This window comes from Narcine bancroftii, chromosome 3, assembly GCF_036971445.1.
Source record: "Narcine bancroftii isolate sNarBan1 chromosome 3, sNarBan1.hap1, whole genome shotgun sequence".
NCBI classification, from domain to species: Eukaryota; Metazoa; Chordata; class Chondrichthyes; order Torpediniformes; family Narcinidae; genus Narcine; species Narcine bancroftii.
In genome coordinates this window covers 765,819-787,738 of record NC_091471.1, presented here as the reverse complement: position 1 = coordinate 787,738, position 21,920 = coordinate 765,819, and the positions used below count along the sequence as shown (strand labels likewise).

Sequence of the window (21,920 nt, the reverse complement as noted above, 5' to 3'; positions counted from 1 at the left end):
GATGATGTGGCCTGCTGGAGCCTCTGGCAGAAACAAGAGGGTCGCCGAGTCCCGCTGGGATTCTGGTCACGTACCATGCCTGAGGCTGCCACTCGTTATTCTGCTTTTGAACAACAGTTACTAGCCTGTTACTGGGCCCTGCTGGAGACTGAAAGAATGACAGATGATGCAGATGTTCAATTGAGACCTGCACTTCCAATAATGAATTGGGTCCTGGCTAATAATGCTAATCTAAAGATCGGGCGGGCGCAGTAGTCTTCTATTGTTAAATGGAAGTGGTATATTCAGAGTCGTGCAACCAGAGGGCCTGAAGGGGTGGGCCGCATACACGAACAGGTGGCTGATCTTCTGTCTCGTCATGAGGACGTTGAACCTGCCTAGCCCCCTCCTTTACTCCCCTTCACCAGTTCAGTGGGGTAAACCATATGATTTGCTCACTCCAGCAGAACAAGAGGATGTCTGGTTTACTGATGGTAGCAGCCGGTGGGTGCAAGGAAAGCAAAAGTGGAAGGTGGTGGCTTACCATCCCAAGTCAGAAACTCACTTATCAGAGGAGGGGGATGGTGGCTCCAGTCAGTGTGCTGAGTTGAAGGCAGTCACTTTAACACTAGATCCCCATGATCACCCTCTTCGCCTGTTTACTGATTCCTGGGCTGTGGCTAATGGACTTGTGGTATGGATGCCTGATTGGCAAAAGAATGACTGGATGATACATGACCACCCAGTGTGGGGAAAAGAGTTGTGGCAGCTGTTGTGGGATGCTTCCCACCACCGTGAGATAACTGTGTATCACATTGATGCCCATACTAATATGGCGACTAACATGGCACAACATAATGCAGTTGCAGATCAGCTTGCCACCATCAGCCGTGCTGATACCGTCCCCCTGGCTCGATGGGCACATGAACAGAGTGGTCATTTGGGGGAGAAGGGATCAGCTATGTGGGCCCGAACACATGCTTTACCCGTCCATCAGGATGATGTCCGCATGGTCGTGCGTACATGCCCAGAATGTCAACTTGTGAAGTCCCATGTCGTTCCTCCTGGTCCTCATGGCCGAATAAAACGGGGTGCTCGCCCAGCTGCGGTTTGGCAAATTAATTACTATGTGGTCAATTACTCGACTGGCTGTCTCTCCCCGCGATGCGGCCGTTACCTCAGGTGGACTCAGGCAGGAACTCGGGGCCCCCCCGGGCGGCAGCAGCAATAGGACCTCAGGGCCCCTGGGCGGCCGCAGGACCTCGAGCCTCTGGCGGCGGCAGCAACAGGACCTCGAGCCCCCCAGGCGGCAACAGGACCTCGGGTTTATGAAAGACATTATTACTACTTACAATTTTTCAAGCCTCCATTGCTTGTAGGTAGTGGGAGTCCAGTCACAAGGGACACCAAACAAAGCGGGTAAGTGAAAGTACACACTATCGCGAAGAATACCCTCCATAACATTCCCCACCCCCGAAGTCAAATTTACTGGCCGATAATTACTTGGCCTTCACCTACAGCTTTTTTTGAACAATGGAACTAAATTTGCAACCCTCCAATCCTGTGGTACCACCCCCTCCTCCACTGATCTTTGAAAAATCACCATCAGTGCCCCCGCTATTTGTTCCCTGACCTCCCTTAAAGTCCTGGGAAAAATCCCATCAGGACCAGGAGACTTATGCACCCTAATTTACCCTAGAAGTTCCAAAACTCGCGCTTTACTAATCCCTATCCTTTCCATGACTAAGCCCTTTGCCTCTCTTATCTCGTATAGCCCAATGTCCCTTTCCCTCGTGAATACAGACGAGAAAAAATTGTTCAATATTTCTCCCATCTCATACGGTTCCTGACGTAGTCCACCGTTCCCATCATCCAGTGGACCTAGTCTATTCTTAACCCACCTTTTACTGTTCACATACCTGTAAAAACCCTTACGATTCCTTCGCCTTATTAGCTATGGACTCCTCATACCTTCTTTTTGCCTTTATAATTTCCCTCTTAAGGTTCTTCCTGCAATCTAAGTAACCAACTCTGCAATCTCCTTATTCCCTTGTTTTTCATATTTGGTATAGGCCTCCCTCTTGTCCCGGACCAACTTCTTAATTTCACCAGAAAACCACAGCTCCCCTTCAGCCTGACTGGAACATAAAGATCCTGTACTCTCAAAATCTCACCCCTAAATGCCCCCCAAATTTTGTCTACATCCTTTCCAGCAAAAAGACCAGCCTACACAACTTTCTGCAAATCCCTTCTCATTTCTCCAAATCTGGCCTTCCCCCACTTGAAGACCTTCAACCTCAGACCCGACCTATCCCTTTCCATCATTAAGCTAAAGCTAATGGACCCATGATCACTGGATCCGAAGTTCTTTCCAATGCTTACCTCTGTCACCTGCCCCATTGCATTCCCAAACAACAGATTTAACACCGCTACCCCTCTAGTTGACATCTCAACATTTTGCTGCAAAATGCAATCCTGAACACAATGCATAAATACTAAGCCATCCTACCCTTTTACTGACTGTGTTTCCCAATCTTTGGGAAACACCACCCTGTTTCTCCTGCACATCTCACCTATTTCCTTGCACACTTGCTCTTCTAGTTCCCTTTCCCCATTTGGAGGCCTATAATAGTAACCTCCATAATAGTAACCTCACCCTTCTTATTTTTCAGTTCTACCCACACTGCCTCCCTTGACGAGCCCTCCAGTCTATCTTGCCTCAGCACTGCTGTAATATCCTCCCTGACATGTAATGCCACACCTCCCCCTCTTACTCCACCAACTCTGTCACATCTAAAGCAGCAAAATCCTGGAACATTCAACTGCCAGTCACAACCTTCCTTCAACCACGTTTCGCTAATGGCCACAACATCATAATGCCACATGTCAATCCACACCTTTAGCTCATCCAGCTTCCTTACTACATTCCTCGCATTAAAATAAATACATCTCAGGGATCTCCTACATCCTACCTTCTGCATATCCTCCTCTCTTCCATTCTCACAATTTTCACTATAACATCTTTTTACTACTTTCTGCTTTTCCTCCCTCAAATTATTCAAACTTGTCTCTTTCCTTAGCCTACAAACCCTCAGCTTGCTGTCCTCCCTAACTTGAAACCCTGTCCCCAATCATACTTGGAGGGATGAGAAGTCTGATTGGACTGAGAATTAAAGAACTTTTCTGAACTTACATACACGTGCACTTGGAATTCGAAGGGGGTTAAGTTAGGTTAGTTAAGTCAATAGTGGTAAGTTAAAGTTTGATTCTGTTTTCATTTTTAAAGATAATTAAAAGCAACTTTTGTTTAAGTAACCATTTGTCTTGGTGAATATCTTATTGCTGCTGGGTTTTGGGGTCCTCTGGGCTCATAACATTTTATGGGGGATCGTCCTTTCAGATTTAAAATTGGAGTTTTTGTGATTTATTAAATTGAAATTGAAATTGAATTGAATTAAATTAAATTGAAATTGAAAAAGTAAGAGTGCTGAGGCTGTAACTCCTGGGGAGAGGTTTTTGGCTAGTAGAGAGGTAAATCTAGTTCCTCCTTTTGATGAGAGCTCAAGATGGACAAAAGAAAAATGGCCTCATGCTCCAAAGTGTATTGAAGGGAAAAGCACAAATTGCATCGCTTGACTACAGACTGGAAAATTATGATACTGTTAAACAAGCAGTATTGAAAGCTTATGAGTTGATTCCAGAAGCATATAGACAAAAATTTAGGAGTTTGGTGAAAACATGGAATCAATCTTGTATGGATTTTGCTCTGAAGAATCTGTATGGTTTGAACATTGGTGCGCCTCAAAAGGAATAAATAATGATTTTGACAGATTGAGAGAATTTATATTAATTGAGCAAATTATATGTTCCAAATGAGATTAAATTTTACCTGGATGAGAGAGATGTGGGGACGTGGCAGCAAACAGCTAGATTAATGGACAAATTTGCTCTAATTCACAAAAATACATTTGAGAATAGTAAGCCTTTTCAGAGAGTGTGGAACAGATTAATAAGCCTGTTCAGAAGGTGAATGTGGAGCAGACTAATAAGCCTAAAATTAAGTCTGGGGAGAATGTTAAGAGAAAAGATGAAGGTAAGGTGGGAAAGGACAGAACTTCTGGATTTGTCTATCACTTTTGTAAGAAACCTGGTCTGTTATTGCAAATTGTCTAATATTCCTAGAACGCTTCCACCAGCGTTGTCTCCGCTCCATCCTCAACATCCATTGGAGCGCTTTCATCCCTAACGTCGAAGTACTCGAGATGGCAGAGGTCGACAGCATCGAGTCCACGCTGCTGAAGATCCAGCTACGCTGGATGGGTCACGTCTCCAGAATGGAGGACCATCGCCTTCCCAAGATCGTGTTATATGGCGAGCTCTCCACTGGCCACCGTGACAGAGGTGCACCAAAGAAAAGGTACAAGGACTGCCTAAAGAAATCTCTTGGTGCCTGCCACATTGACCACCGCCAGTGGGCTGATATCGCCTCAAACCGTGCATCTTGGCGCCTCACAGTTTGGCGGGCAGCAACCTCCTTTGAAGAAGACCGCAGAGCCCACCTCACTGACAAAAGGCAAAGGAGGAAAAACCCAACACCCAACCCCAACCAACCAATTTTCCCCTGCAACCGCTGCAACCGTGTCTGCCTGTCCCGCATCGGATTTGTCAGCCACAAACGAGCCTGCAGCTGACGTTGACTTTTTACCCCCTCCATAAATCTTCGTCCGTGAAGCCAAGCCAAAGAAGAAATATTGAAAAAGAGATGAGAAAAGGAGATTTGACCAGAAGCATGTATTCAAACAGTTGGATTTGAGAAGAGCAGATCTTCCAAACCTGGTGTGAAATATAAAGTGTTCACAATCACTACTCTGGAGACAAAGTCTTGGAGAACAGGTTCAGCTTTATTTCCAGACTGCAGAGTTGGGAGTCCCTGGTCTGGAGACACACCGGAGGTTCAAAATCATCACTCCTTTGTACAGTCCCGCACTCAACATCACCCCACTTTCATTTACCTTCTTCCAATCAGAATCCCAATATATTACAACATTCTCCTTCTCCCTTCCATCAATCCAGGTATCACTCAATTCCTCCCTCTTCATACATCATACGTTATGTTAATTAGTTCATTCCCTCCTTAGGGGCATCTACATTAATATTCATGTCTCTATTAAGCAAGCACAGTACTAGCTATAGACTACCTTAGGTCACTGTACCAGCCTGAACCAGATCTTTGCATCCTTGGTGCTCGAGATAAAAAGGGGCCCACTAGCTAGTACTGTCTACTCTCAAGCTCTAATCTACATACTTTGCATTCCATCACTTTTCACAGAATGTGCAAGTTTAATCACTTACTACCATTTTTCACACTGGTAAGGATGTCATGGATGTTTTCAAATTTTTTGTGTCTGAGGGCTTGGTTTCAGTAAAGAAGGAGAAGCACAGGTTCCAGTTAAAATTCTCAGAGATACTGGGGCTGATCAGTCACTGTTGTTGGAGAATGTTTTAACATTTGATCAGAAGACTGACACAGGGGAGGTAACTTTGATTAAAGGTGTTGGAGGTGAGGTAGAGTCACTATCTCTTCACAACATAATGCCGAATTCAGAATGAGTTAAAAGACCTGCTGTAGTAGGAGTAATTTCAAAGTTACCCATGGAGGGAGTCTCATTTTTATTAGGGAATGATTTGGCAGAGGATAAAGTTGGGTCAGTTTTGAGATTAACAAATCAGCCTAGTAAGGATGAGGTTGAAGAGGATTGTGAGATATATCCTGCATGTGCTGTAGCAAGGTCTTTGGCTAAGAAAATGATGAGAGCTGAAGATCCAGTTGATAGAGACTTGCCCAGCACTTCTGAAATAGTTTTGAAAGAGCAGGGTAATTGTGAGAATAAGGATTTCTCTTTGTCAAGGAAAGAGTTAATTCAACAACAGAAAACAGGTACAGATTTTGTTGACTTAAGGGACAAACCAGTAAGTGAACAGGAGATTAAAGAAATGGCTAGTGGATATTGCTTGAAGTGTAAATTGTTGATGAGAAAATGGAGACCTCTTGATATTCCTGCTAATGAAGAGTGGGGGGAGGGTGGGGGGTGGGGTGATTCATTAGGTAGTTGTTCCTAGAAATTAATGGAATTAAATTTTAAATCAAGCCCACAGTACACCTTTGGGTGGTCACCTTGGTGTAAAGAAAACCATGAATAAGATTTTGAGACAATTTTTATGGCCTGGTCTGAGAAAGGATGTTATAAATTGGTGCTGGACATGTCATTTTTGCCAGGTTGTGGGGAAACCTAACCAGAGTCCTCCAGTGGCTCCATTACAACCTATTCCTGTTGCTGGGGAACCTTTCACTGGGGTTATTGCAGATTTTGTAGGTCTCTTGCCTAAAACTAAGTCTGGAAATCAGTACACTAAGAATTATGTGTATAGCGGCTATACCATTAAGGCAGGGGTCTCAAGCTTGCGGCCCGTGGGCCAACTGCGGCCCTCGGGACGATAGTTTGTGGCCCCGCCTTAATATGAAAGTTTAATGTTAGTGTGGCCCGCGAGTTTGATATGATTGGCACTTTTCAGTGTTGTGTGCGGAGCTGAACGAACCTACCAATCACGGTGGGGTATATTGCTCTTGGGGGCGGGACATCGGCTGGGCTTATTGCGAATATAAGCGTATTTGTGTGCATTTTCTATTTGTCATTATATGCATGCGGCACATGCGCAATTTCCGCAGCCGCTCCCGCTTCACGCGCTTCGGCGTCCAGTCTGAACCCGGAAGTTGTTGCTCAGCGGGACAGAAAAAGAAGCGGAAAAGACGCATCGGCTAAACACTGAAACTTCAACGCAACAGTGACACCAAGTGGAATTATATATGTTATACAGCCCCAAACATGTCTTTTTCAAAGCCTGCAGTGAAGAGAAAGGTTGGTGATGAGCACAGACAATTTCAGGAAAAGTGGGAAGTGCAATATTTCTTTGTTGAGCACAGGGGTAACCCGACGTGTCTTAATTGCACAGAGAAAGTTGCAGTGCAAAAGAATACAATTTGTAACGTCATTACACAGCTAGACATGCTGAGGAGTATTCAAAATACCAAGGAGATGAGAGAGCCAACCGGGTTGCTAATCTTAAAACATGTCTAGTGAGGCAACAAGATTTCTTTAAGAAAGCAACCAAAGAGAATGATCCAGCAGTCGAAGCTAGCTACGTGGTTAGTGAGATGATTGTTAAAGCAGGAAAGCCATTCACAGAAGGTGAATTTGTCAAAAAATGCATATTACAGGCTGCAAGTATTGTCTGTCCAGAAAAGAAAGGTCAGTTTAGCAACATCAGTCTTTCTGCCAACACCGTGGCAGAGCACGTTTCTGACCTGTCAAGTGACGTTTATGATCAACTGTGTGAGAAAGCAAAATGTTTCAGTGAATACTCAGTCACTCTTGATGAGACCACAGACATCATCAACATTGCCCAGCTCACAATCTATGTTCGTGGTGTTGATGACAATTTTGAAGTCACAGAGGAGTTGCTCACAGTAATTCCAATGCATGGCCAGACCACCGCTCAGGAGATATTTTACCAGCTGTGTGATGCCATTGAGAATGCCGGTTTGCCATGGAAGAGGTTTGTTGGAATAACAACCGATGGAGCGCCATCAATGACAGGGAGGAAAAATGGACTGGTGGCATTTGTTAAAAAAAAAACTGGAAGAGGAGAGTGTGGAGGAGGCCATTGCTCTGCACTGCATTATCCATCAGGAGGCTCTTTGCAGCAAATGCCTTAAGTTTGACATTGTGATGTCTGTCGTTGTGAAATCCATCAACCAAATCAGATCCAGGAGCTTAAAGCACAGAAGTTTCCGTGCGTTTTTAGAGGAAATGGAGTCAGATTATGGGGATATGCTCTACTTCACCGAGGTACATTGGCTCAGCAGGGGAAACATATTGAAGAGGTTTTTTGAGTTGAGAGCGGAAGTGAAAGCCTTCATGGAGAAAGATGGGGTTGCTGTTCCCATGCTAAGTGATCCCAAATGGTTCATGGACTTAGCTTTTCTTGTTGATATTACACATGAGCTTAATGTACTGAACAAGAAGTTACAAGGCCAGGGGCAACTTGTCAGTGCTGCCTATGACAACGTGAGAGCATTCTCTGCGAAACTTATGCTATGGAAAGCCCAGCTTTCTCAGACAAACCTTTGCCATTTCCCAGCATGCAAGGAACTCATGGATTCAGGCACACCATTCAGTGGTGAGAAGTATGTGGATGTCATTTTGAAGCTACAGGAGGAATTTGATCACAGATTTGCAGCCTTCAAGATGCACAGAGCCACATTTCAAATTTTTGCGGACCCCTTCTCCTTTGATGTGCAAGATGCCCCTCCTGTGCTTCAAATGGAGCTCATTGACCTGCAGTGCAACTCTGAACTCAAAACCAAGTTCAGGGAAGTGAGTGGAAAAGCAGACAAGCTTGGGCAATTTTTGAGAGAATTGCCCCCCAGCTTCCCTGAGCTTTCCCGAATGTTCAAGCGGACCCTGTGTCTCTTTGGGAGCACATACTTGTGCGAAAAACTCTTCTCTCCCATGAACTTCAATAAGTCCAAGTACAGGTCCAGACTTACTGACGAGCATCTTCAAGCCCTACTGAGGGTCTCAACTGCCTCCTCCCTTAAGCCAAATGTGGCTCGGCTATGCGAGAGGAAGTGCTGCCAGATCTCTAGCAGTAAGAAGTTGGCAGAAGACATGTTCATAACAGTTTATGTTCAATGTTCCATTCATGTTCAGAAAGTTAAAGGTTAAAGAACTGTTAATACAGACATTTGAATCTGAATAATATTTCTCCAGTCAGCAACTAGATGTGGTTTCTTCAGTCTTCTCTATCTGTTGTATTATTATTATTTTCATTTTATTTATTTATTACTGATTGATTTTATTTTCTTTCTTATGAATTGTTAATTTATTTATTTTTTCATCTTATTTTGTGTTAAAAAATAAAGACATTTGATAACATTGGAATGTTTTTGTAAGAGCTTTTCTTGTGGAAAACCTGATGCGGCCCAGACTCACCCAGGCTCTACCTCCAGCGGCCCCTGGGTAAATTGAGTTTGAGACCCCTGCATCAAGGTATATTAAAGCAAAAATAGTGGTAAAGGCTCTGAAAAGATTTTTCAGTTTTTGGATTATCTGAAGAGATCAAGAGTGATCAGGGATCTAATTTTATGTCTGGGTTGTTTCAACAGTTGATTTATGAGTTGGGAATAAAACAAATCACTTCATCTTTGTACCATCCTGAAACTCAGGGAACTTTGGAAAGATTTCATTCTACTCTCAAAAATATGATGAGGATTTATTGTCTGGAAAATGGAAAATATTGGGATGAAGGTATTCATTTATTGTTATTTGCAGCAAGAGGCTGTGCCGGAGTCATTAGGGTTGAGCCCTTTTGAAATTGTGTTTGGACATCAGGTTAGAGGACCTTTAATGTTGATAAAAGAACAGTGGGTTAATGAGGATGTGCAGTTGGACTTGCTGGATTATGTTTCTAAATTTAAGGATAGGCGACAAAAAAGTGTGGACTTTGGCTCAAGAGAATTAAGAAATGTCTCAGCGTAAAATTAAGCATTTATTTGATAGGAAAGCTCAAGTGAGGAATTTTAAGGTAGGGAATAAAGTTTTGAAACCTTATTATGAGGATAAGAATAGTGGAGAACAATTTGTATCAGAGGGGTTGGTTGCTGACATGGTTGGGGAAGTTATGGATCATAAGATTATGGAAATAGAATCTTGTGAAGGTAACCTTAGAGAAACCATGGTTCATGTGTGCCTGTCCAACTCCGTAATTTTGGAAAATTTGGAGGAAAAGTTAGGCAATCTTAAGTCACAAGGGCAGATGCAGTTGAAGGAATTAACTTTGAAATATACAAACACACAGACACACACACACACACATACACACATCCACCCTTTACCGACATACACCATACATCCACCCTTTATCGACATTCACCATACATCTCTCACGGCCCACAACCTGGAGTGGAACATCCACCCTTTACCGATATACACCATGCATCACCCATGGCCCACATCCTGGAGTGGAACATCCACCCTTTACCAACATACACCATACATCACCCACGGCCCACATCCTGGAGTGGAACATCCACCCTTTACTGACATACACCCTGCATCGCCCACGGCCCACAACCTGGAGAGGAACATCCACCCTTTACCGACATACACCATGCATCTCCCACGCCCACATCCTGGAGTGGACCCCTCACAAATGGATTTCCAGTGGAAACCACAGCTCACAACCTGGAGCAAAGCTCAGGGATCGTCTCAAGGGGGAAAAAGGATCAGGTTCCTCCACGTGGTGGGCTTCAGACAGGAAGGGGTTGGGGAGATGGAAGGGAGCCATAGGGATGGGGAGAGAGTCCAGGAGAAGGCATTAAAGGAAATTGGAGAAATTGATACACATGCCGTCCAGTTGGAGACATAATATAAGTTGTTACTCCTCCCATTTGTGGGTCGCCCCAGTCTGGCAGTTAATGAGGCCACGGACTGACATGTCAGTGTGGAAATGGTGCATGGAATTGACATGGTTTACAACTGGTAGATCCTTGTTGTTGCAGTGGACACCAGAAGTTTATCAACAAAGTGATCTTGTAGCCTGTGTCCAGTCTCTCTGATGTAGAGGCCCAGTGTAAAGCACCAGATACAGTGGATGACAAGTTGCAGAGTCACCAGTGAAGTGTTGCTTCACTTGCAAGGACTGTTTGGGCGGAGAGCCAGATGTGGGTGTTGCATTTGGTAGTCACAGGGGTGGCTCTCAGGTGGGGGGGGGGGGATTAGGAAGGGACGAGTGGGTGAGGGAGTTGCAGAGGGAGCAGTCCCTGCAGAGAAAGGAGGGGAAAGGTGTGTCGGGTGGTGGGATCCTGTTGGAGGTTGTGGATCTTGCAGAGAAATTCCTATTTGATGCAAGGCAGAAGAACCAAAGGAGTTGGTCGCAAAATGATTGGGGCTGGAATGACGAGAATTCCTTCCTGCAACGAGTGGCATCAGTCTGGGAGAATCTGCAGCAAAGGGTGGTGGACACAGACTCTACTCATGCTTTCCAAAGGAAATGCTCTAGAAAATTGCAGGACTGCGGAGAAATTGCTTCAAACAAGGCTGAATTAGCCAAAAAAAGGATTCAAAATTCTTATGAATTGTCAGGAGAGGCTGGAGCAGAGAGAGGCAGGACCTTATGTAATTTATAAAATCACCAAGAGCACGGAGAAGGGCATCAGACATCATTTTTTCCCTAGGACAGAGGGGATCTAATACTAGAGGGCAGAGAGTTAAGGTGAGAAGGGCAAGGTTTAGAATAGTCTCAAGGGGAACATCATGACTCAGAGGTATATTGTTCCCAATGTGGCCTCCTCCATGTCAGAGACTGGATGCAAGACAGGGAGATCATTTCGTCAAGATACCTTCCCTCTGTCTGCTGTAAATAACGGATCTCCTAATGAGCAACCATTTCAATTCTAGGTCCCATTCCCACACCCACGCCTGTCCATGGCCTCGTGAATGGCCAAACCAAGGCTGCCTGCAAATTGAAGGAACCTCTAATATTCCATCCATACACTTTCCAACCAAGTGGGATTAACATCGACCTCCTGTTTCCATTAAACCCCTGCCCCGAGTCCCTCTCTTTCCCTATTCCTGTCTCCTTTCCTCACTTGTCTGAGTGGATTCAGTCGCGTTACATGGATATCTTCATAATCTCATTCTGGCAGGGAGTGGTACCCACATTTCTTTCTCCACCCCCTCCCCAGAGAACTACCCCCATCATGCCTCTGCTCCCCTTGTTCCTCCCTCCTCTCCTCCTTTTTATATAGGTGTCTACCTGCTTTTTGCTCAGACCCAATCAAGGGCCAGGCCCGAAACATGGGTCACCTTATAGATGCTGAGTTTCTCCAGTATCGCTCTGCAGTCCCAGCGTCTGCAGTCTCCCCTATTTAACTTTACACAGAGGATGGAGGATGAGCTGCCAGAGGAAGCAGTGGAGGCAGATGAACTTAGAAAACTCCGAATGCCCACCCGCGCCCCATACCCTTTAGTTCAGAAAACATTCACCTTGAGTTTCCAAATGACAGTTTACGAGACACCCATTCCCATTTGTAGCAAAGGGCTACAGATTCTTACCCCCTCGGTACTGCTCCCCAAATGCCCAGGCTCACCATCCCAACTCCCCCCCAACCCCCTCCATCACCAGAATAGGGAGAGGAGGGAGAACCTCTCAGTTGCCTTGCAGACAATGGGCAGAATAATAGTTCAGCACAGAATAGACAGGCCAAATGAAATTTACCAAGACAATGGTTACTTAAACAAAAGTTGCTTTTAATTTTCTTTAAACATACTAACAGGATCAATCTTTAACTTATTACTATTAACTTAACCCCGTTCTAATTCTAAGAGCACATATATGCAATGCGTTCAGGAAAGTTCTCTGTTTCACTGACCAATCATTCATTTTTCACTTCTCCAAGTTCACTGGTATCAAGCAATTCTTATACTATGCACAGAATTTAACACTTATGAATTTCACCAGGCTTTGGTGCTTAAAGATAAATGGTTACCGCTCAGGAACATTCTTGTTGGTTTCAGAGGGAGATTCATTGCTCGTTAGACACACACAAACTGATTTCCTTCAGTGTCTTGCCGAAGAAACTTGCTCCATCATGGGTTTTCCAAATGATAACAACTTCTTCCAGGTCACTTTATTTCAGGTGAAATACTCTAGCCAGTCATTTCCTGTTGTAAGAACTACAAGGGTTTTCAACAGGCTGAACTCAGAACTCACAACCAGTCTTCAAAATGGGATTTTCAACAAGCTGTCAGGTTGGCATGTTGCAGCCTCAATCCCAAAGAGAAAAAAAACCTGTTTGTTTATTCTCTCTCTGCTTGTAAAAACCATATGATCTCTTTCAGGGTTCCAAACCCATAGACGAAAGATCTTTTCAGTATATGAGCCTGGTCATGATCAACATTCTGTTCCATTTGCACCTTCTTTTGAAGTCCTTTCCAAAGAAGTTCCATTGCCTCAGGCAATTCTTATATTGTGCACAGAATTTAAAATTTTTGAATTTCACCAGGCTTTGGTGCTTAAAGGTAAATGGTTACCACTCAGGAAGGTTCTTGTTGATTTCAGAGAGAGATTTGTTACTCATTGGACACACACAAACTAAATGAAGCCCTTCCTGCACTGGGAGCTGGTGAAAAGACTCTCCCCAGAGTGAACTGTAGGTGTACCACTAGTGTAGTGAACTGGCTCCTCCCGACTCTGCCCCCCCGCATATCCCAATATAAACCCTGGACCCCCGCCAAAACCCCAGTTCAGTCCACAGACCGTGTGTGCCATTCGTATTGAATAAAAATGTGTTGTACTCTCTCTGGTCTCATGTGCTCCCTATCACTCTACTTTTATTCATTAAAGAATGGGAAGCCCGCGATGCATCTCATCGACCCTCTGTCCCCGGAAGTTTGCAAACTGGCTGGAGGGCTTCCAAATGTTCCTGTCGACCATACAAGAGGTCTACTCAATGGATGAGCTCAAGAGGTCGGTGCTCCTCTCTTGCGTCAAACCTAAAGGATTCCCAATCATCAGGGACTGTATGACATGCAGTGGCTGTTGAGAAGCTGAAGGCCCACTACATGAGGCCCCAAAATATCAACCTAGCAAGGCATCAACTCTCGCAATGGAAGCAGCGGCCTGGTGAATCCATTGTGGTCTTTGTCCCCATCCTTCAAGCATTTGTGAGGAACTGCAGGTATGAGGAAGGCTCAGCCCGAGAACAGGTGGATGAGCAGATCCGGGACACTCTGGTTGCTGGGGTGCGGTCCAAATACATTCAGCAGCAGTTGCTGGAGCAATCCAGCATGGTGCTGCCTGACAATGTTCTACTGGCCAAGTCGCTGGAGATGGTCCTACTGGGGGCTGACAATTTGGAGGGAGGCAACACCCTTCTTGAGGACCTGGTTCCCAGAGCGATGCCACACACTGCATCGGCTGACGGCAGTGGCCTCGGACATTAAGAGATGCTTCTTCTGCAGTCAGCAACGGCACCCAAGAAGTTGAAGTCCAGCTAAAGACTCCATCTGCTCTGGTTGTGATAAGAAGGGGCACTGGGTAAAAGTCTGCAGTGCGAGGGGGAGCGTTGAGAGGTCAAACCCATGCATGACCCCTCGACAGGCTGACTGAGGTGAGTCCAAAGCCCAATCCCATGGTCTCCCAATGCCAGTGTTGTATGCCATGGTCTTCCTGTGGGGCCACACAACGAGAGCAGCGACACAGGAAAACTCAGCGACCATCCTGCCGTGTTTTGAAACTGGCACCATCTTTATCTGACAAGGAGGGAACATGGCCATCTTGCTGCACCATGTGGCCCCCACCATCTTACCTGCACGAGGATCCAAACAGGGGGAGCGATTCCAGTGAGGGGAACAACAGCATCTCCGGAGTCTTGACAGTGATGGTGTTGGACCAGGAGATACCACACCAACTGAACAATTCCATGATAAAGGTGTGGGTTAATGGGCATAAACTGAAATGCTTAATTGGCTCTGGCTAGACTGAGAGCTTCATAGATGCAGACAGTCTAAAATCTCAATCTCAAAGTGTATCCAGCTAATTATCATTTTTATTTAGCTTCCCAGACACACTGTGTAAATATTCAAGAACATTGTATGGTTCATTTATCTTTACAGGAGGGGAAATTCTGTAAGTTCAAACTGTATGTACTTAAAAAATTTATAGGCTCTGGATTTGCTGGGTCTTGACTTGTATCACTTTAAAAATGTGACCCTGGAGTATTCTGGTCCTCTCCTTCCCATTACGTTTCGGAACGGAAGGTCCCAAAATTCTGATGCTATTTTCTGTCTCTCCACACTGAAGATTGATCCACCTCCTCCATTCCCCAATCTGAGTGCCGACTGCAGACTAATTGCTACAAAAAGCAGGCACTACGGCACAACCGGGCATTCATCGAGGCTGACAGAATGACTGCTCGATGAGATTATCGAGCACAGGACCAGCCCATGGAGAACACAAGTGGTTATCATAAAAGCGGAAGAAGTCCAATTGTCTATAGCCAAACTATTAATCGCTTCACACTCCTGGACACACTCCTGGACGCATACCCCTTTCCTTGCATTTCGGACATGGTGAATTAAATTGCGCAGTACAAGGTCTATTTGACCATTGACCTTAAAGTTGCTTACCACCAGTTGCCAATCCATTCTGAGGACCAACCCTACACCACTTTTGAGGCCAACGGGAAACTCTTATCAGTTCCAGAGGGTTCCTTTTGGTATCATAAATGGGGTCTCAATCTTCCAGAGATAGATGGACTGAATGGTAGACGAATTTAAGTTGAAGTCCACCTTTCTCTACCTCGTCAACGTTACCATTTGTGGCCACTCTCTGGAGGACCATGACGCTAATCTCCAGAACTTTCTCCATGCAGCTGAAGCCTGGAACCTCACTTACAACACCAGTAAGTGCATGTTCAAGGCTAGACACCTAGCCATCTTGGGCTATGTGGTGGAGAATGGCATCATTGGCCCCGACCCTGACAGGATGCGCCCCCTGTTGGAACTCCCAATCCCGAGGACCATGAAGGCTTTGAGGAGGAGCCTGGGCTTCTTCTCATATTACACCCAATGGGTTTGTCAATATGCCAAAAAGGTCTGTCCCCTCCTAAAAACAACTTCTTTTCCACTTACAGCTAAAGCTCAATCAGCTTTCAATTATGTCAGAAGCCACATTGTAAAGGCCACTATGGGCACGGTGGACGAAAATGTATCTTTCAAGGTGGAAAGCAACGCTTCAGACATACTCTGGCTGCAACGTTTAATCAGACGGGTAGGCCAACAAGGAGCCACAAGCCATTGTAGAGGCCATTAAGCATTGGAGGCACTACCTGGTGGGTAGGATATTCACCCTCCTCATGGACCAGCGATCGGTGGCTTTCATGTTCAACAACACAAAGCAAGGCAAACTGAAAAATGACAAAATCGCTTGGTGGAGAATCAAACTCTCAACCTACAACTATGACAGTCAACTGAGCTGGTTCCCTCAATGAGCCTCCAGATGCCATCCAGGGGAAACTATGCCTCTGCACACACTGCCCAGTTGTAGTCACTGCACAATGAGCTCTGCCATTCAGGTATCACACGAATGGCTCTTTGTCAAGGCACACAATTTACCCTACTCGATTGAGGATGTCAGGGAAATGATCAGGTCATGCCAGGTCTGCGCGGAGTGCAAGCTGCATTGCTTTTGTCCTAGAGAGGTGCACCTGATAAAGGCATCCAGGAACTTTGAACGGCTCAATGTCGATTTCAAGGGACCCTTCCACTCAATGAACAGGAACGAGTACTTTCTCACTCTCATTGATGAGTACTCTTGTTTCCCATTCATCATTCCCTGCCCAGACACATGCACACCATCTGTCACTCTATTTTCACCCTGTTCGGGTATCCCAGCTATATCCATAGCAACTGGAGCTCATCGTTTATGAATGAGGAGCTACGTCAGTTCCTGCTGGTAAGGAGCATCACATCCAGCAGGATGACCAGCTATGACCACGGGGAAGGACAGGTTGAGAAGGAGAATGCTAGTTTGGAAGGCCATAAAATTGGCTCTCCGGTCCAGACCCACACTGGCAGGATGTCCTACCCATGGTGCTCCATTCCATTAGGTTGCTACTTTGCAATGCGACCAACATCACTCCTCATGAGCTGATGTTTTCTTTCGAAAGTCAACGTCAGGGACCACCCTCCGGCTTGGCTTACAGCACCAGGTCCAGTGTTGCTTCAAAAGCACGTGAGGAGGAGCAAATCCAACACCCTGGGCGAGAGAGTGCACCTATTCCATGCCAACCCCACTTTCACCTATGTGGCATACCCAGATGACAGGGAGGACACTGTCTTGATCAGAGTCCTGGCACCAGCCGGAACTGAGAGTCCACCACCTCAAGGGGGCAAGGCCTCTGACCCTCTCAGGGTTTCCGGAGAAATACCAAGGGCTCATGAACTGTCACAGGAAATGGCTCCAGCCACCCCTCAACCAGAGCCAGACCACCCACGGCCTGAGGCCCTGGGTCAGGAAGCCCAGGGCCAGCCAACACTGCCTGCATTTCCAGACCTCCTGATGGGCTGAACTTGTAAAGATAGTAAATATTTTCTTTTGACTGTCCAGTGTTCTGTTTTCACCCACAGGTTTCATTCAAAAGGGGTGAATTTAGTGAACTGGGAATTCACTACTGGTGTGATGCTCTAAGAACTGGGTCCTCCCCCAACTCCACCCCCTGCATATCCTGATATAAATCCTGGACCCCCGTCAAAATCCCAATTCAGTCCACAGACCACGTGTGCCATTCTTATTGAATAAAATCATGTTGTACTCTTTCTGGTCTTGAGTGCTCTCAGTTGTGCTACAACCAGGCTGTCTCATGGGCTGAATGCCTTCCTGCACTCAGAGCAGGTGAATGGCCTCTCCCCGGAGTGAGTTCTCTGGTGGATCATAAGGCTATATGACTGGGTGAAGCCTTTGCCATACTCGGGGCAGAACTCAGAAGGGTCTGTCACCGGTGTGGACCCGCTGGTGCTCCTGCAGGTGGGATGACCTGGCGAAGCCCTTGCCACATTTGGGGCAGGAAAAAGGCTTCTCACCTGTGTGGAGCCGCCGGTGCCTCCGCAGGTTGGAAGGATGGTTGAATGTCTTCATGCACACGGAGCAGGCAAAGGGCCGCTCCCTGGTGTGGATCCGCTCGTGCTCCAGCAAGTGGGAGGACTGGGTAAAGCCTTTGCCGCATTCAGGGCAGTGGAAGGGCCTCTCCCCGCTGTGGACCCGCTGGTGCTCCTGCAGATGGGATGACCTGGCGAAGCCTTTGCTGCACTCAGAACAAGTGAATGGCCTCTCCCCGGTGTGGAGCCGATGGTGCTCCTGCAGGTGGGACGACTGGGCGAATCCCTTGCCACACTCAGGGCAGGTGAAGGGTCTCTCCCCAGTGTGGACCCGGCGGTGTATTGTTAACTGACTCAACCATTTAAAATTCTTCCCGCAATCGGAGCACTGAAAAGGGTTCATTGCTGTGGGATCAAGAGGGTGTGACAAGGGGATAAATCAATTCAGTCCTGCCAGGGGCGCAGAGCATTTTCTCAGTCGATGGAGACTGCTAGATAGCTGGGCAGCGGGTTAAAACAACACAGAGGCTGGGACTGGGGCCAGGACCCAGGGAAAAGTGTTCTCAGACCAGGTGCTGCAAGACCTGGAACCACGGGAGCCCTCTGGTCTGGGACCCGGTGCTGAATCGCCTTTGGTCCCTGACAAGCACTGGGAGCTTTGTCACAGCTCACATGCAGTCACTTCCCATGTGCCTGCACACTCCCTTCTTTCACAAGTTGATAGGGTGCTTTATTGGCCAAAGAGATTTCTGGGTAACAGTCATCGCCATTAAAGACATTGAGCGATTGTCTTTAAACAAAGCTGGTTTCATGCCTCCCAAATGAATCTCCCATGCTGTGACTGGTAAGATGGATGAAACAGGCCGCCAATCAATGCACAGAAAGTTCCCATCACCGATAACAACGGTCATTGTTTTTCTGCTGATTGAGGAATAAATATTCCAGGATTATTTCCCAGCGCCTCCTCGGAACATACCAGAACATTTTCTATCAATGTGAGGAGGGGGATGTCGGGAGGCGCTGCCCACAACGTTAGAGATTCTTTTCCTCTTCCTCTTTCCTCGACCCGCTAAGTTCCTCCAGCAGAGAAGAGTGACTAGAGCAACGTTACTACGGCGCCAGGAGCCTGGGTTCGAATCCGGCGTTGTCTGTAAGGAGTTTGTATGTTCTCCCCTTCACCAGGGTGGGTTCCTCCCAGCCTCCACAAAAAAACCTCACGGGGTTTGTCAGTTAATTGGTGTATTTGGGTGGTATGGGCTCGTGGGCCAGGAGGGTCTATTACCGTGCTGGGTCTCTAAAATTAAAAATAAATAAAATGTTTTGTTTCGGGTTAGATTGTTGTGTCCAAGTTCTCCGAGTAAAATTCAAAACATTAACAATGTAACGCACTGAATATACAGAAAAAGTCTGAAGTTCTGTCATTTAGGACAATACATCTCAAAGGCCAAGTTCTGCTCCAGACATTCGAAACCCCCTTTTATTTAATTCTACAACCCAGCTGCATCAGGCCCTCCCCTCTCTGAGTCCCCTCTCCATTTCTGATCTAAACTCTGCCCCTGACCGATCATATTTGCAGACACAAGGCCAGGTTTCACTTGTCCACTGATCGCTTTCACCTCGACATTTCCACCACCTCTGCACCATTTCACTGTCATGTGGATGAGCATAAATTTTCCACGTGTGAATCTGGGGAAGATGCTGCCATTCAACCCAGCACAACCTCAACTTCCATTGCCTGGAACACAGCAGAGTTTTTTTTAACCTATATCGACAATTCATCACTACACTGTCACGTCTCGTCTCATTTCTGTATTGTCACCTTGCTGAGTTCATCAGATGATGGGAACCTTGTCTGTCTCGTCACCCGACTGAGTTCATCGGCTGATGAGAACCTCATCTTTGTATCGTCTCCCAGCTGAGTTCATCAGCTGATGGAAACCTTGTCTCTGTCCCGTCACCTGACTGAGTTCATCAGCTGATGGGAACCTCGTCTCTGTATCGTCACCTGACTAAGTTCATTGGCTGGTGGGAACCTCATCTCTGTATTGTCACCTGGCTGAGTTCATTGGCTCATGGGAACCTCGTGTCTGTATCTTCACCCAGCTGAGTTATAGTTATAGTTGATGCATTGGTGGTCATAGACCAAAATTCCTTGGATTCTGGGTAAGTCTCGGCAGACTGGAAGACAGCAAATGTCACGCCACTTTTTAAGAAGGGATGTAGGCAGAAGACTGGAAATATCGGCTGTAGTTGGAAAAATGCTCGAAGCCGTCATTAAAGATGAAATAGTGAAACTTTTGGAACGCAGATGCAGCATGGTTTTAGAAAGGGAAGATCTTGTTTGACAAATTTGTTAAGATTCTTTGAGGATATCATGGGTGCGGTGGATAGAGGGGAACAGGTTGATGTTGTATATTTGGATTTCCAGAAAGCGTTTGATAAGGTGCCGCACAAGAGACTTATCAGTAAGTTACAAGAAAGTGGAGTCCAAGGAAGTATATTGGCATGGATCGAAAATTGGTTGCTTGACAGGAGGCAGAGAGTCGGGATAAGTGGGAGTTTTTCAGGTTGGCAGAGAGTGGTAAGTGGGGTGCCGCAGGGGTCGGTGTTAGGCCCACAACTGTTCATCATTTACATTGATGACTTGGAGGGGACAAAATGTGGTGTAGCCAGGTTTGCGGATGACACCAAATTGAGTGGAAGAGCAAATTGTAATGAGGATGTGGAGAGTCTGCAGAGGGATATAGTTAAGTTGGATGAGTGGGCAAAGGTCTGGCAGATGGAGTACAATGTTAGTAAGTATGAGGTTATCCACTTTGGCAAGAAAAATAAAAGAGCTGAATATTATTTAAAGGGTGAAAAACTACACCATGCTGTTGTGCAGAGGGACTTGGGAGTGCTTGTGCATGAATCACAAAAAGTTAGGTTGCAGGTGCAGCAGGTTATTAAGAAGGCAAATGAAATGTTGGCCTTCATCACTCGAGGAATTGATTTCAGGAGTAGGGAGGTCATGTTGCAACTGTATAAGGTACTGGTGAGACCGCACCTGGAGTACTGTGTCCAGGTCTGGTCTCCATATTTGAGGAAGGATATACTGGCTTTGGAGACGGTCCAGAGGAGGTTTACTAGGTTAATCCCTGGGATGAAGGTGTTGACTTATGATGAAAGATTAAATAATCTTGGATTGTATTCGCTCGAGTTCAGAAGAATGAGAGATCTTATAGAAACATATAGAATTATGAAGGGTATGAATAGGATAGATGTAGGAAGGTTTTTTGAGCTGGCCGGGGAAACTAAAACGAGAGGACACAGTTTCAAGATTCGGGGGAGTAGATTTAGGACAGAGATGAGGAAAAATAGTTTTTCCCAGAGAGTAGTGAATGTTTGGAATTCTCTAACCAGGGAAGTGGTTGAGGCTGCCTCATTAAACATATTTAAAATTCAGTGAGATAAATTTTTACATGATAGATGAATTAGGTGATATGGGGAGAAGGCAGGTAGGTGGAGTTAGTTCATAAATTAGATCAGCCATGATCTTATTGAATGGCGGAGCAGGCTCGATGGGCCATTTTTGGTCTACTCCTGTTCCTACTTCCTATGTTCCTATGAGTTCATCGGCTGATATGTTTTATTATTGTTTTTCCCTTCATGTCCAACTATTTTTAATCATGTTACAGAAAACTTTCTTAGTATTGAATTTTATTGTACTAAGTCATCCCAGCTTCTAATTTCAATTATTAGATTAGGGGTCAGGCTACTTCATTTAGTTTTGGATTAGTTTGTTAGGTTAGATCATATCTATTTTCTGTTTTTATTATTTGAAAGATAGAGCAGTAGAGAGTCAATGACTGTTTGTTTATGATGTTTAAATATTTGATTTATAATCTGTAACCCCACATTCTACATGTTTCTCTTTTGTATGCTTATAAATGTAAAATTAATAACAAGATTGGAAAAGAAAGAATGAATGTTGAAAAGTGTAAACTGGTAGATCAAGAATGAGTACATGTTAAAGAAGGATATTATTAGAAATTCTATCTCAGATTGGAGTTCACCTGGTATCCTGGTACCTAAAACAGATGGGACAGTTAGATTTTGCACTGATTATATAAAAGTTAATAGGGTAACAAAGACAGACACTTATCCTATCCCTAGGGTGGATGATCGTGTGGACAAGAATGCAGCAGATCTGTGAGACCTCTGTGCAGGGCAAGCCCACAG

At 45.6% G+C, this 21,920-nt stretch overlaps 1 protein-coding gene across 4 annotated transcripts in view; it reads right to left on the bottom strand.

The window, feature by feature from the left end:
* The window catches only part of LOC138756922 (zinc finger protein 239-like), a 59,534-nt gene that overhangs the window by 23,956 nt on the left and 13,658 nt on the right, over positions 1–21,920 (bottom strand). For 2 of the 4 annotated variants that reach the window (XM_069923336.1, XM_069923338.1), the window contains exon 2: positions 12,400–18,993. The exons of 1 other annotated variant lie outside the window; for it this stretch is intronic. In XM_069923336.1, the coding sequence (XP_069779437.1) occupies positions 17,584–18,102 (519 nt within the window). In that variant the 5' untranslated portion in view covers positions 18,103–18,993 and the 3' untranslated portion in view covers positions 12,400–17,583. Of the gene's footprint in view, positions 1–12,399; positions 18,994–19,088; positions 20,463–21,920 lie in introns of those variants that run through there. One more of the 4 variants, XM_069923339.1, reaches the window with a different exon arrangement.